The following is a 16,336-nucleotide window of genomic DNA, read 5'->3' as shown; positions in this document are numbered from 1 at the left end:
TGCTGCAGCCCATTATGACGAATCACTGCTCCGCACTTCCGATAGCTTTCACATTGAGTGGAACGGCTTTAATTTTTGTATTTCCCACCTCTCGTTTTTCGGCGGGGGGTGGGGGGTAGAATTTCCCCCCTACTTAGAAAATTGGGAGCCGAGTAATCAGAGCGTTCGTCTGGCTTTCTTTCTTTTCGCAGTACGGGTCGCCGCTGAGCGTCGCAGTGGCGGGGGGCGACGAGGGCGTGTGTCGGCCCTTCATGCGCACCCAGGCTCTGAACGAAGAAGGCGCGGGCATCCGGTCGGGCAGCTCGGACCCGGAGTACACGTCGAGCAGCGAGCAGTCCTGCGACACGGTCATCTACGTGGGCCGCCACCAGGATTTCACCGACAACGAGGGCCCGCCCCGGGTGGCCGCCATGGTGGAGGCCGCGCTCTCGGCACCCACGCCGCAGAACTCGCCGGCCAGGTCGGCCGTGCCCGCCAGGCCTCCGGAGTCTTCTCCCGTCCGGAGCATCAGTGCCTTAGGAACCGCGGCCAAGACAGAGGCGGCGTCCAGCCCTTCCAAGGTGAGTCAGGGGCTACAGAGGGGCTGCGAAATTGGTCGGGTTTTAACGCGGTACCAGCGTTTTAAGTAAAGCTAGGCGTCGGGTCGGTTAATGGTACATCGTTTGGTGGATTGCCCTTCAGTCTAAACACTGGGGGGGGGGGGGGGGGGGGGGGGAGCGAGACTTTATTGCTACTGGTCCAATATCATTACAGCAACTGACCTGGTGCAGGGTCTGCACACATTCCTCGTTTTTGTCCTTGCGGACCTAGCGTTCCAGCCAGCGTCAACCGTCTCTTTCTCACGCTCGCTCCGGGGCCTGCACGGGGCCATTTGCTGTATTGTTCTTGGATATGAAGTAATAAAGGCTTGGTCATGGTCCCACAGCAATACAGCAACTGGCCCCGTTCGGCGTCCATACAATTGCAGTCTCCAAGCACAATGTGCCCAGCTCCAAGCACAATGTGAGTACCCCAGTACCGCAAGATAGAGGAAGGGGGAGGGAATGAGAGGGAGGGAAAGAAAGGAAGGAAATAAGGCAGTCAAAAACGGCAAGGAGAATGGAGGTTATTTGTCGGGCAATGAATTAGATATAATCTCTGCGAGTGAGCAAATCACCTCAATTTTTTTAATGTTTGATATTCATTCCTTTGCCTGTTAGTAGTCTCAGAAATGGTGATTTTTTGCATTGCCTTGCTGCCTTTCTTATTTTTAGAATATAGGATAATTGCTAGTTGCGTAACAGGTAGCCAGAAGAACCTGTTTTTAAACGTAGACACAATTGGTGCCCGATAAAACCGACAAACGAGGAGAAAGTAGCTAAAATTTTTGGCACATATAGCTCAGTTATCGGCTTGTTTGAAAAGGGAGACCCATATATACCTGTAAGCCCTTCACTGGGTAAATTCTCGGTGTAACAGGTGGGAAGTCTAGCACTTGTAGTTTTATTTATTTATTTATTTATTTATTTATTTATTTATTTATTTATTTATTTATTTATTTCCAACATTGTCTGATCTAAAAAGGCAAAGCAGGAGACCAAGAAAAGCTTCGTGTGGTTAACCCACGTTAGTGCAATAAAGCTGAATGGCAATGCGCGCACAGAAAATAGGAAAAAATGACCAATAAAGCCTACAATTGTGTGAACAGTTCAAATAAACAAAAAGAAATGGACTTGGGTGGTGGTGGTGGGGTGAGAAATTTTATTTACCCGAAGCTGTTTAGAAAGAGGCGCCGGTTGGGAGCACCAGTGCACTACAGTCCCCTAGTCGGCGGCCAGGAGCCCGTGGGTTCTAGCGGCGAGTTCGGCCAGCTACTCTTACACTTGTGGGTCGGAGCTGAGCAGCGTAGCCTCCCGTTGCTTTTGGCCTTGTGGTAAGGCGAAAAGACGACTGGTGGACCGCCAGGCTGACAGAATAGATGCCGAGACACGGTCTAGAAGAAGGGGAAGGCCATGAAGTCGATGGAGGGAAGAAATAAGGAAATTCGGAGGCAAGGACTGCACTCGAGCAGCGCAGGGCCGGAGCGGTTGGAGGTCGATTGGAGAGGCCTTCGTCCTGCAGTGGACCTAGTAGGCTGTTGATGATGATGATTATGACGACATGGCTAAACACGATTTTCGGGAATGTTGAAACGACCGCGTATTATAAACTGGAAAAGGTACAACACAGCGCACACAAAGGCAACAATACAGAAAATATAGCGTTTTCATTATCGCTACAGGACTGTTAAGTGCGTATGGCTGCGGGTGACGGTTTTTAATTTGTTATTTACCATGGAAAGAACGAACATCTCAAAATTCTTCAGCGGGCTCCAGAAGGAAATTTCACTGATGTCGATATCAAGTGGGACGAAATGGGAATTTTCGCGGAAGGTACGCAAGCGCGTTTATTTTAAAAGGCAAGCAACGGTTTCAGGCGGGAAATTGACTGTCTCGCTTGCAAAGTAGAAATGTTGTTTTCCAGTATATTAGTGAAGTAGGTGAATCAGTGCCTGCTGTTGCTTAAAATATTTATTGAACGGCGGGTATTTATAACATTTTAAGTCTATATTTCTCTTTTTTTTACAAAATTGGTGTTACACAACCAAAGACTATTCAATTTTTGTAATGATTGCCATCCTGAAAGCCAATAGCTCAAACTGAGTTGGGGAAGTTTTGAGTTTTTGCCGCAAGTAGCCTAACCGCGTGGTCCGGTGCTGAGATGTTTCCGGTGTTTTTCGAACTTAAAGGACTGTCAGGAAATGTTATTCGAAGATATTTATTTTAATTCTCTTCTGCCATTTGTACAGCTTTGAAAAGTATGAAGAGCCAAAGGTAAGTTTTTATTTGTTTCTTAAGGTAGTGTGGGTTTATTTTCGCCGTATAATTTATAGACCATGAAGTGCACCGCACCGCTGAATAATGTCTGTTAAAGTGCTGTCTAATCAAATTTATTTGGGCAGGCACGTTACTTGTTTGAAGATGGGGCGGTTATATGTGGACAACTTCTGCTGTGTGTTCGGACTCTTCGCTTTCTACCCAGTTCACTTATAAAGCAATTCGTTCACGGAAAAGAAACAGAATTGGGTGGGATTTATGCTTAACTCGTCTTCCTCGTATCATTGTTTACAGAGCTTGAATATATTTGGGCCTTCATGATTCGCAGCTTAGTTTTGTTCTAAGTCTTGTCCGCGACGTCCCGTTCCAGGGTGGAGGAAGCGGAGCCGTGAAACGTGACACCAGCCTGTCATCCAACGGCTTGGAGGCGCCCAACAGGTCTCACCAACATCCAACTGGATCGCTTAGGAAGACTCACCATCACCGGAGCGCTACCCTAGCCAAGGACTCTGGGATGCTCAACGAAGGAGCAGCCACGAGGCATGCGAGCGACGAACTTTGGATAGATGGGCCGCGCTTCTCGAAGCCTCGGTTCGACTCCCGCACTCTCGAGCAGCTTCAGAAAGAACAGTGGGTTGATGGCCCAGCTGTGGCGGCTGTGTACGGCTACATGGATGACCACAAGAAAAGCATGGTGGAGCAATGGGTACACGAGCATTCTCGTTACGCGCAGAGCCCCAAAGGTAACAAGAAGCAAAGGCCTGCGCCGTGTAAGGCTTCTAAGGTACCTGCGGCCGTCATAGTTGAAGGAGCAGAGTCTAGCCCGAAGTCTACTCCGGAGCACAGAAAAATGAGAGCGCACCACGAACACCACTCAAAGAGGAAGAGCTCACCCGAGAGGTCCTCCAGTGCTGTGCGAACTCACGATGAGCCAAGGGCCCTTTTGGAAGGACCACCAGCCCAGACGAAGTCTAAGTACACTCCGAGTAAGAAGGACCAGGGCCAAAACAGTAAAGAAGGGAAAGAATGTCAGGACGTGCACATGGCTCCGGCTGAACAGGAACCGGTGGAGCCCGTACAAATGCAGGATTGCTGTCTGCAAGTCACAGAAGAAGACATCCTCGCCGCTACGAGTGGCTGGCCCGGCACGAGCAACGAGAACCCGTTACCGGAGGTGGATCAGGGAAGTTCCAACGGGGGTAGTCAAGGTAGCCACCCACTCAGGATGCTGAGCGATGACGGGCTGAACCTTCCCTCGTCATTCACGGACTCCGTAAGCGTAGACCTTGATCGCGCGGGAATGGTTGGCGACGACGCCGAGATCTTAGGACATGTCTACGGAGGCCTTACGTGGAAGCTTCTGCAAGGCACTCTGCTGCAACGGCGCAAGGAGCGGCATCAGAGGCTCTACGGTGATGACATCAGCTTAGGGGTGAAAGGAGACGTGCTAGCGGAGAAGTTGGAGCGCATTGCCAGGCTTCGTAAGCTGACGTCACCCTACTTCGATAACAATAACGAAGGCATCCCATCTCTGCTAATCATGAGGAGTGGAACCTCCAGCCCGACAGGGGGCCGCTATGGCAGTCTCCCAAACCGAAAGCAGAGAAAAGATTTGTGTGATGACCGCGACAGCTCCACAGACGGGAGCGATTTCGCCGACGTCACTAGCACAAAAAGCGAGCCCGCAGATTTCGACACGGACAAGTACGACATCCAAAGGCTCAACATCAAGCCAATGAACGGGCTCAAGCTAGAAGCCTTCTTCAACCGAATTCAAAAATCAAACTCGTCGCTCACGGGAAGCCAAGACCTCTCGCCGCCAAAACTTTCGCCTCACAGTGACGGCCTCTTCCAGTCGTACTCGGAGAAACTAGACCTCTTAGCGAAAGACTTTGGTGTGTTCACAGGTGCGCAAGACCCTCCCGTGGTCGACATACAGCCACACAACCTATTCCCTCTCATCAACTCCGCCAACGTTGCAGACGCTACACAAAACGTTCACCACAGCTCAGACGCTCCCATGGAGTCTCCTCCTGAAGCTTCGGGGGACTGTGCTTCGCCGGCTGCCTGCTCCTTCGCCAGGCAGCAAAGGCGGCGAAGCAGCGGAGGTGCCATCGAGGACGTCGCGAGGCTGTCACAAAACAGTGACCAAAGCTCGGGACACCACACGGAAAAGCCCGTTCCCAAGCCTAACAGGGTTCCGTGCGGCTCTCGAACTAGCGGTTTGTCCTCGCAGCAGCAACAGCTGCCGGTTCATTTACAGTCTGACGTTCCCTCGTCCCCCAAGAGGGCGGCTGCGATCACCTGCAAGCCGCAACGCAAGCTCAGCTCAGCCATGGTACCCGCGGCAGTGGCCTCAACGCACAAGATGCACATGTCACCGTCGCGCGCCGCCGCCAGCCCCACGAGCAGCGCTTGCGGGACTCTCACCAGTTGCTGTAGTCCTCCAAGGAGCCGGATGAGTACCAAAAATGGTCGTTCATCCAACACCATAGTCATCACCAAGGCGCCCTCCAGCAACTGCAAGCAGTCCGACGGGAGACCTAAGAAACCACAACACTGCAAACAGGTCACCACGGGCTCGGAAAGCCCCGACCCCGGCTTGAGTGCAGTGGGTCGAAGTGTGTCGACGCCGACGACACCTTGCAGCACAGACTCGAAAGGCAACGCGATTCAGCGGGCAGAGACTGTGGACTCCGGAATGCTGCCGTCGCCTTACGCCACAGTGACGCAGGCGAGGCCGACGGTACGCAAGTCGAGCAGCGGCCACGGCAGTAGCGACTCGAGCAGCTTCAAGTGCGCCATGAAGACGGTACAAGTGGTGCAGTGCTCGGGAACGAGCAGCGGCTACGAGAGCATCATTCTGCGGGACAGCACGCCGGCCTCTAGCCAGGACTCCGGCAGTGAGCGTGGCAACAAGGACACACGTGGCCGCAAGGGTTCGCGTAAGGCGGCTCAAGGTAACGCATGTTTCCGCCCTCTTTTCTCTATAGCAAAAGCGCAAAGACATGTGCTAAAGGCCATCGATGGGCTATTAAGGAATCTTTGGAAGTGTTTGTTGCATTTGGCAATCTAGATTTTTATCCTAGCAGAGGAACACGGGCTGTCGTTTTCTATAGCGTAGAAGACCATGTATTAAGAGCACACAGCAATTGCACATTTAGAACCCCCAGGTGAACGATCTACACTTGAAAAGCTAATTAAGGTTAGTTTTAATAAAACAAGAAGAGCAGTCGTTTCATGTATCCATACCCTTCCCGTAGACACCAACGTATTGGCATCATACAGCAATTTTGTAACGTTCAGAAGTTTTGTAAACATTACAAAAGCAGCATTTTTGTAACGTTAAAGCAGAAGGAGGAGGATGGCAAGCGTAACTTTCATCAGCATTATCTTTTTTCCCGTGCTGTGAAAAAAGATCACGCAAATACGTTTTTTTTTAATAAAAAATGGCAACGTTTCTTTCTCAAGTTGTGTCGGCATAACCCAAATACAACTGCGCCTGAATGCAGCAGGTCCAGTTATCACAAAAGACGCACTTCACTCTAAAGCCATCCCTGGCAAATCTTCACCACAATGCTCTCAAGCGTTACAACTTTTGTACCCCTTACCAAAGTAACGTTTTTGTAACTAATTCCGACAAACAAATGAACTCGGCGTAAGCTTTGAGTCATCCTATCGGCCAATTTTCATGTAACTTTGAGGGGGAACTTTTGATTAAATAAGCGCTACAGCGGTGTTCAGCCGAGCAATCGCCATTTTGTTGCTTTTGCCGCAAGGAGTTTCTTGCAGGGCTGAAATATACACGAAACGTAACGTGAGATTTTTAATGGGTAATTTCTTAACTTCAAACGCGAAGCAGCAGGATACTGACTGAAATAATAGTGTAGTGAAAGTTACGTGTGGTGTAGCAAACCGCCAAGGGCCGAATATATGAGACAAGAACGACGCGTCTACGCACGCGTTTTCCCCCTCTGGAAACCGTTCCGGTATAGGTCAGTAACAGGCATGAAGGCTACAGGACCGGTTATGGAGAGGGATAAAAACGCGCGCTGTAACCATCATAACGGAGGTTATCACTTCAAGAAACAAGACACACGACAGAAAACGAACAGGATGGGCGCTACTTCAACTGATTTAAGGAATAGGGGGGTTTGCGCAGTTGCCTGCACATTGCGGGAACTGTAACGATTGTGTTGCACGGCTGAGTGATATCAAGATTTTGGGCTGAAGACGCAATACAAAAGCGCTTGAAATACTGGAAGATTTTTATATCAAGAAATGTGGTAATGACTGTGTCAGTGATACTTCTGTTGCTCTCTTTTCCTCTGAGGTAAAAGTTTTATCTACTATGGATTAGTGTACAGGCTGGTATTATCTATGATTTGTTGCGATGATTGTTTGGGAGTTGTGTATAGAATGGTTCACGCTGTGCATGCTCGGTTTTTTTCTTTTGTGGTATATATGCCAAGATGTAGCTTGGTAATAAATCAGTTGAAGCAGCGCCCGTCCTGTTCGTTTTCTGTCGTGTGTCTTGTTTCTTGAAGCGATAACTTCCGTTATGATGACCTTGACCCAACTATCCCAGCAGCAAGTTTTATTAAACGTGCTGTAACGCGTCGCTATCCGCTCATATGTTTGCCCTTCAGACTCGAGGTGAATGTGGTTGGGTGCGGGAAACCCGGAGCGCACTCCCACTTCAGGTTCGGCGCCGCTTTCCCAGTGCAGGCGTCGGGGCCCGAAGCCGATCGGCGCCGGGTCGGAGCCCGCCCCAGAGTCCCCCCGTGCGGCGGCCCCAGCAGCAGCCCATGCCTGGACTCGGCCGGCACGTCCACCGCTGGCACCAGCAGCACGGCCACGAACTGCGGCCGCGACAGCCCGAGGACGAAGTGGGCTGTGCTGGCCTTCTGTGCTGCCGGCTTCTGGACTTCTACTAAGCGCTAGGAGAGAACCGGGACTGACGACTTCCGCTACGTCAGCGCGATGACTTCGCCCGTTGGCTTCTGGACTTCTAGGCTGGCTCCTCGATGCCGCCTTCCGTCTTTTACTGCCGAATTGAGGCCAGATTGAGATCACTTACTGCCAACTCCTGGACGATCACTATGTGCTGGCTAGAGCATTGCACGAATCTCCTCGGAGTCGTTCCTCAAGGCGGTGTCTGCGTGTGTGCGTGTGTGTGCATGACACTTTGATGATAAGACTCCTGGGACCAGCAGTTTCTTCGAAAGAGCCAGCCAGCGGACGCACAGTGGCATTTTAAATGCAAGCGGATCCGGCACAGCGTCTGCGATGTGTGTAAGCGAGTGAGTTAAAGTGAGATGGAACACGCTATAATGGCTTCTCCGTGTAATAAGGAAAAGCATGAAGGATTTGTCCCACGCCCAGCCACGTACCCGTGAAGGCCACCTCAATGAGGCCTGTCAGATGTGCGCGAAGTTCTCGACTCGCCATTGTCCCGTATAGGTGTGCTCCTAAGGTGAGCGCCACCACGCAATAGAATGGACCGACCTCCACAACACCCGCGTGCAAGCCGCTTTCTCGCAGCCAGCACAGCGTCACTGTCCACAGCCAACCAAGCTTTCAGAGTGGACATGTACATACTCGCGCGTTCTGTGCTTTTTCGTTCCGTTTATAGTTTTTGTAACCAATGTGTTGTACCGTAGAGCTGGAATCAGTGAAAGGGGATAACGTTGTAGTATGTACTGGGGTCGAGGGGCAAAATTTTTAGACCCTGTTCATTTAAATGAACCATTGCGCCAGTGCATGATGATTTTAATATCAAAACAAGCGATACTCGCCGAGTGTCTATCACTTTGTTGTCCATTTGTACGTGTTATATTAAAAGTGTTATTTTTAATCAACGATCCCTCACTCGGTACTGTGTCCTCCTGTATCTTCCCATACTGTTCTGTGCTCCTTCTCTGCAACGCGGTCACATGTCGAGAGTCAGTGAAGATCTCGAACACCTTGGAATAGGGATGTGGCCGGAAGATCCTTATCATCGGCGTCAGTGGTGAGGCGCAATGCGTATGTGTTTGAGGATTTTAACTTCAGCGTAAACGGGTCGTTTTACTAGAAGGTCGAATGATATGGGATTCCTGTATTGTAAGTATTCAGAGACTTTGCTAAACTACAGGACGCAAGTTAGTGTAAAAATATTACACAAACCAAAAAATCGGAGATGTTCGTAAGCCTGAAAGAACATCCTCACCTACACGCTCTTTCAACCGATGAATAGATTAATAAATGAATTAAATAATTAGTAAACAAAGATCAACAAAAACTAGCCAAACAGAATTCAGAGTACGGGGACATTTTTTTTTTAAATTTCCATAGTATCCCCTTTGGCATAAATACCTAAAGGCACAAGTTGGCATCCATTTCCCGGAAGAAGTCCAGAAGACAGCGGCGGTGGGGCCCCCCAAAGACAGCGGTGGTGGGGCCCCCCATAGCCATCGCTGGAGATAGGGGTGTCTCCCAGTGTGCGGGCCTGTGCCGCGAAGGTGTCGGGATCTCGCTGCACTCAGGGAAGGGCAAGTCCACAGAAAGTGATTGGTGTCGGCGTCTTCGGTAGAAGCCATACAGAAGGGGCAGTTATTGGTAAGCGGGGCATGGTATCGCGGTGGCCACGCCCGGGTTACCGCACGAGAGAGGGCCACCCCAACTCGAAGTCCACGCAGCAGGACCTCCTCCCAGCGAGGGAGCCCACTGGGAAGGCCTGTTCCACACGGTGAAATGGGAGTGCGTGTGGTGTCGCGCATATATTCCTTTAGTTGGACAAATTCTTCATGTGGCTCAGTTGCCAGCAAGAGCAGCGGTCGTGGAAACGACGTAAGGTGAGAGGAACTTTCCGCCGCAATATGAGCGGTGAGAGAATAACGCCGGATCCACGACAGTCGGAGAGGGCAGGGGCAGGTGCCCAGTAGTTTATGAATGTCTCTTTAGACAGTCGAGTTGGAGGCTAGATGGCGCGTGGTCATCTGTGCACATATGCAGTGCTACGCACATAAAAACAAGCAAAACAAGGCCGACACAGCGGGAAGACAGCTTAGCTAACGTGAACATATTCTGTAGGTCAGACACTGCCTCGTCCTATCGGGCCAAATAAGCTAGTTTTTATCCAGCATTTCTTTTTGTTGGCGCTGTTTCACTGTAACATGTGCTAACTCACCCAGCTATAAATTGTCCTACAAATCTTCATATTTTATGGCAGTAGTTTCTCTTGTGCTAAATGATAAAATTTTCATGTCTATCTGTTGGTCTGTTACTCGAAGCTGCTAGAAATGTGACAGGTGAGTTGCTCAGTAGTTCGCCCTCACTCTCACTTTCACTCTATGATTGTGAGTGGAATAAAACGGGAGAGGGGAAGGAGAATCATGGATGGCCTTACGTGAAAGGGATTCGGAGCGGAAGGGGTGGGCAGCGACAGAGAGGAGATAGGAGGGAAGACAAGGGAAGAGAGAAGGGGGAAGGAGGCGAAGCAAATGTTCCGCGGAAAGGGTTTATGTTTCAGAGGTGCACGTGGACGAATGGCAACGGGTAAATGCAAAATGTGGGAGAAGGAGTGTGGAATACGGAGAGAGAAGAGAATGGGCGACGGTGAAGATAAACGTGCTAGGACGAATGTTATACTTGGAAGGGTACAGCGAGGGAAGCGACGGGAGTGCAATTAGAGAGGGACCGGAGGGGAAGCGAGGGCGAGGAAAAGAATTAGGGAAGCAAGACGGAGAAGCAACAGGCTGAAGGGAAGAGGAGTGCAGAAGATGCGAGAAGAGGAGGAGACTCAGTTGGACACGGAGAGATCGAACAGAGGGGGAGGACGCGATAAAAAAATGTGTGGCTGGAGAGGGTGAGCTCTGCAGGGGAAGACAAAGAAGTGACTATAGCTCGAAGGAAAGGCTGAGAACACAGAATGAAATGAAGGAAGGGAGTACGTTCGGAGAGGGGCTGTGAGGGTTAGAGGAAGGGGAGAGGCGATGGGGAATCGGCTGTGAGAATAGTTTTGAAAGAGGGATAATGGGAAAGGAGCGTAACGGAGGGAAGGAGCGAGGGAGGAGGCACAACAGTGCGAAAAGGTATAGCGGAACGCATGTAAGGTGGAGGCAGGAGACAGGGACTGGTTAAGTAAGAAATGTGACCAGGAGGAGGAGTCGATCAGGGAGAAGAAGGATGATTGGTGGTGCGGTATGGGATTACTGGAGAGGGATTGCATAGGTTAAGGGAAGGAATGTGTAGGAATGAGGAATGTGAAAAAAAAAACGGCTGAGGGGAATGTGAAGAAGAGGACATGAATAGAGCAGGAGGGGAAGCGAGGGAGATGAAAGTTCGAGGTGTAGTATCAAAACGGAAGTGGAGATTGAGGGTAGAGGAAGAAACAAGGGCGAAAAAGGTATGATTGAGACCGGTGTTTTAAAGACAATATAGGAAGGAGGGCAGCGAGAGGGGAATGCGTGATGGGAGAAGAAATGGGAAGAGCGTAAGTGGAGAAAGGGAGAAAAGAGGGCTTAACACGGCAGGAGAGGCCGAAACGCCAACTTGCCACATCATTTGCGGTGAAGCAAGCAGATACGCGACGATCATATATTTATGCATATTGCGGCAACCATGCCGATATAACAGGTGGAGGTAGGTAAACCATGAATAATGAAGCCTCTTGGCAAATAGCCTAGACACGTACAACAGCTTACATGACGGAACACGAAAGCGAGCGGCAGCCCCGAGACCATCCGCGCTTCTACAGGCATTTCGGCGTTCGGCTGTTGCGCTGTTCTGTAACAAACATCTGCACGCCGAGTAGCAATGAGCGTATGCGATAGCCGAGCAACGGAGCTCTTCCACGGCGCAGTTCACGCCACTGAGGTCACGTGACTTTTGGTACCATTCGTGTGGACCCCGCCGACGAGGACGGTCCTCATTCGCGCTCATAAGTCAAAAAAGGCTTTCGCCTCAATAACAGCGCGACATGAAAAAAAAATTGAAAGGGAAAGAAACAAGGTGGCTGGCGATTACGATACTCCCTAATGCGATATTTGGGCGCAGTAGCAGTGCGCTGAGGTAGCACTCATCTGTGGGTTCCTTAGACTGCACAGCTGATGAGCCTCTGCGTCGGCGGCGCGAAGTGCGTCTCAGGAAGAGACCGCGAAGTGCGTCTTAGGCGAACTCGCAACGAACCCACGAGGCGCTCGACAGCGAACGCGCCGTCGAGCGCCTCGAGCGGGCGCAGCATACTGCCTCCTCTCCACTCCCACCGCACACTTCGGACAGCGCTGGCTGGCGCCGCCAGGTGGCGTTGCGCCACGGCGAATTGCCCTCCCCTCCCAATGTCGCGACCCTCTCCTTCTTTGCTTTCTTTCATCGTTCGCTTTTTCTTTCACTCCCCGGTCCTGTTGTCGTTCGCTCGGTTACACCGACAACACGGGTCAGCCCAGAGACGGCCGCTAAAGGGCTGTGCCCTAAAAGAAAAAGTTAAAGCAGTCCCCTTTACGTGAAAGCTGTCAAGTGCGGGGCAGTGATTCGCCAGAGGGGATTACTTCTTTGTCAAGAGATTTATTTGGCAGGATTTATTCGGAAGCCTTACCTAAGACAAACAAAAAAATTTTTTTGTACATTTAGACATTGGGAGCAAAAATTAAACTCAGTTTCAGACAGTGGGAAATCTGCTTAAACAGTGGATTTGTGGGTTCCATTTACGAAGATTTCGTTTAGCTACGGCTTCTTGTACGCAATGTAACACTCCTCTTACCGTCAATCGCCATATAATTTTGTTTTCGGATAGTTTCGGAAACACAATTGTTACAGCCGTTTTCTGTAACCATACTCCCTCCGTAAACGGCCATATGTTGATACCAGACGGTAATTCTCTAACGCTTACAACCTCACTGTGAATTAACTAATAACGACACTTAAAGAGCCCTTGCACTCACCGCGCAAAACCCCGCTATGCAACACTTCTTGTGCGCTTCTTGCACGGGTTATGCTATACACCTGCATGTGTTCAATTGGGTGTTAATAGAATGGTCTGCTGGGCGAGTTGGTTCATGGCTTCAAAAAAATTAAAAAGGCGCTTAGAGTTGGTAGCGAGCGCTCTTCCAGTCTACTGTGTTTTCTGTCCTCGTCCTTTGCGCTCTTTTTTAATTTTTTGAAGCAACTAGTGTTTAGATTGCACCCCCAGATTGCATAGATTTCATGTGCGCTTGTGAGTATAAATTGCGATTTCCCTCAAGTTGAAGAAAGCAATGCCTTCTAGATGTCACAAGCTGTGCGCATCACACGAGGGTGCCACACTTTCTGAGCATCCTTGAATGAAGGCACCGCCCTACATCAGATCATGAGGCCAGAAATGCTGCCTCCTTCGGTAATATCACCGGATACCACGGGAGTCTGTGCTACGGAGGTCCGACCACACTAGGGGAGGCTATGTTCTTCTCCTTGTTTTGTACGAATTTTGAAATGCTGTGAGAAAAAAGGTTGAGAAAACCACCTCACCCGGACACGGGTCTTCCCCACTTTCCGTTTGTCGAAAACTGGTGTCTTTTTATTATACCGCACACCATAAATTGTCTCTCCTCGCTCAGAGACCCTTTCTCGCAGACATTCGATCGCTAAGCGAGAAACAATAGGGGCATTAGACCATTGCATCTTTCCATCGAGACTTTCAAGGCTTCAGTGAATCGCATCGTCTTCCACGAAAACAAACGCACAGGCGGAAAAGGGCGACCACTCAGGAATTATAACGGAACGGAGAACTTGGAAATGGGAAAGTACTAGCGGCGGAGAACCGGAGAAGAGCTGCAGCTCAGAAGCGTGAGGAAGGGTCTGATGAGTGGGATATCGCGTCACTATAAGCAAGCCTGCGTTTGTCCCACGACGTGTACGATCTTTAATGCAAGCCTCTTGGCTCCCTTTCCGCGCCTTTGCGGTACGTAAAAGCCCGCGCACCCATTCTCTCTACTTGGGGAGAACTGAGTGAATCATGGGGCCAGCAAAGAACGACCAGCCTTTCAAATAAGCAGTCATTGTTTCATCGGCTTGCACTAAAGATGATGCTTGGGCCTGCATTCTAAGCGATATGACATACACACACAGGCCCGTGGTGCGTCTGCGTTAACGCAGGCACTGTAGCTGTAAAAAAGGTCGGACGGAGAGAAAAGAGACAGAATGTCCGAGATCGTTCCAGGGAGCTGCTAGTTCTTCCTTCTCGTTGTTTTTATTATTGTTGTTGCTCCTCTATCAATGGCACAAACCCAGTAAGGGGATGAAAAGGATTTCTAACCAGTTACGGTGCTCGAGGGAAATTAATTTAAAAATTTTAGTTTTCTTATCTATTTGAAGAATCGAGACAAAAAATAATCATAATTAACCAGAAAAAAAATAATAATATCCAAAGGAGAAGAAAAGAAGAAAGATATGAAAAAATGTGGACTTTTGAAGAGTTTTGATGAGGTGCCAGAAAAAAAGAACCGAATTACATTGTGCATCTTCTCGAATTTTCTATGAAGCGTAGTAGGGCAGAAGAAACATCCCGGCGGCAAAACCCTTTTTCGGAGCCCCGAAATGTAAAAGAGCCGCCACTGATAAGGATACCCACAGACTATGAAGTGCCACCGCCAGGAGCTGACGTTGTTACTTAAATTTCTTTTTCGACATTCTCTCCCTACCCTTTCCGGAAGATTCAGGCCCAATTATTCCCCGGAACGCTTTTCTACACTACTAATTTTTCGAAGTACGCGGGGTACGTTTGGTTTTACTTTTGCGAACGAGAACAAACATGTCCTCGTTGTCACTCGGGATGTCAACTCCATGGTATTTTGGCGATAATGGCGTTAGTCACTAATTTACCGGGAACTACGTCTCATTACAAGTATTTTAAAGTATTTTAGAAGATATAGAAAACATATTTCTTGAAATGTTGCACTTCCCCCGGCCACAGCCTATCTGCCTCCACGTTAATTGCGCTTCATTTTTATGAAAATTAATTTCCCATCTAGTTACTTCCCGCACGGCGACGCACATTAGTAATCGATAACCTAAATCCTATCACTTGTTAGCGAAGGCATATCCCCGTATTTTAGAACACCGATGGTCCATATGCATCGTTAATTAGCGTTGAGACAGGACGAAAGGAGAGGAGACACACATGACGGCGCTAAGTCGCAACTGATTTTATTACGCATAAACACAATTACTCAGAAAACACATGTGCCCAGGTTAAATCGTCGATAGTGTGGTTCGATAAACACAAGATTACAATGTCTACATTGCACAAGCAACCTACCATCCTCTAAGTTAACAGATTCGATAAGAAAAGAAATTCATTTTCATGCAATACTACGGACGCATGACTGATACACTTGCTATCATTCTTGCTTATATAAAATGCTTCCCTTATCTCTCTCGTCATTTGGTTATTGTGCCGCCACAACACACTGGTATTCACAAACAGTGGGCAATATTGCACCTGCTTCTTATCTGTGTAGGTCGCGCAATGCCGAGGGATGTGTGCATAAGGATTGTTCTGGAGTGAGCTCCGGCATTCCATGAGTCGAACGTTGCTACACCTGCCTGGCTGGCCAATGTAAACGTTATCCCATGGCATTTGAACCTGCCGAGGTTGTTCGCACTCAAACGTTTTGAACCTGCCGAGGTTGTTCGCACTCAAAAATTCTACAAGGCTAACCGAGTTGGGAATCAAAAAAAGGCCATGAAACCGTAGGCAGTCCAGATGTTCCGGCAAATACCCCGACACCCCCTTGTGCCAGGAGGTCCACTCGGAAACAATAGCGTGAAACGGCACATCGGGTTTATGCGTTTTGGCAGAAAAGAACAAATCCATTGTTAGACGTAACGTTGCCTGCAAGACGCTCCAGGTTGTGCGTATTGAGTAGGGCAATGGCACGTTCCATTACTTATGAGGCCTTTACATCTATAGGCCGAGAATTATTACGAACGCCTCAAACGATTTCGCGGGAAACCTTACGTAGGAAAGGATGACAAAATAACCTTCCTTATGTGAGGTCATGACATGCAACCGCTTAGTCACAGCAAACTCGACACTCTCGCGGACCGGCAGGAGCTTGCGCCGTGCACCGCGAGTCCGGAGATTACATCAACACCTTCCGCGATGAATCGTGACTGGTCTTCCTCCGAAACACATCACGATATAGACCTATTAAACCCTATTTTCTTAGCAGGATCACAAATGGGTTTGGCGCTGAACTTAGGGCCCAGGCCCTACAGCTTCTTTTGGCGGTCGGGTAGTGTCTGGTACCCCCAGAACGTTGACCCTGTCTTCAGCAGCCTAACCCCTGTTTGGCTGAGAAAGGCACGGTAAGGCATTATTCCATAGCCAATCAGCTGTCGTCTCCGACGTCTTGCATTAGTCTAAGAAGAGCGTCCTCCCGGTGAAGTCTCCTGAAATTTGAGCGCAGGTCCCTTTAAGGCAGTCTTTGAAATGCCTGGCCTGCGTCCACACCTCCGCTTTA

At 49.5% G+C, this 16,336-nt stretch overlaps 1 protein-coding gene across 1 annotated transcript in view; it reads left to right on the top strand.

Moving 5' to 3' along the window:
- The window catches only part of LOC144149272 (uncharacterized), a gene marked incomplete in the record, with an annotated part of 436,446 nt that extends 427,727 nt beyond the window's left edge, over positions 1–8,719 (top strand). The window contains 3 exon segments of the mRNA XM_077680825.1: positions 192–560; positions 3,226–5,815; positions 7,584–8,719. Of these exon segments, the coding sequence (XP_077536951.1) occupies positions 192–560; positions 3,226–5,815; positions 7,584–7,792 (3,168 nt within the window).
- Between the last annotated feature and the right edge of the window lie 7,617 nt (positions 8,720–16,336).

The sequence above is a fragment of the Haemaphysalis longicornis genome, unplaced genomic scaffold, assembly GCF_048455015.1.
Source record: "Haemaphysalis longicornis isolate Haplotype H1 unplaced genomic scaffold, Haemaphysalis longicornis Haplotype H1 scaffold_8, whole genome shotgun sequence".
NCBI classification, from domain to species: domain Eukaryota; kingdom Metazoa; phylum Arthropoda; class Arachnida; order Ixodida; family Ixodidae; genus Haemaphysalis; species Haemaphysalis longicornis.
Note: the sequence above shows the minus strand (reverse complement) of the source record. Positions and strands in the feature narration are given on the sequence as shown.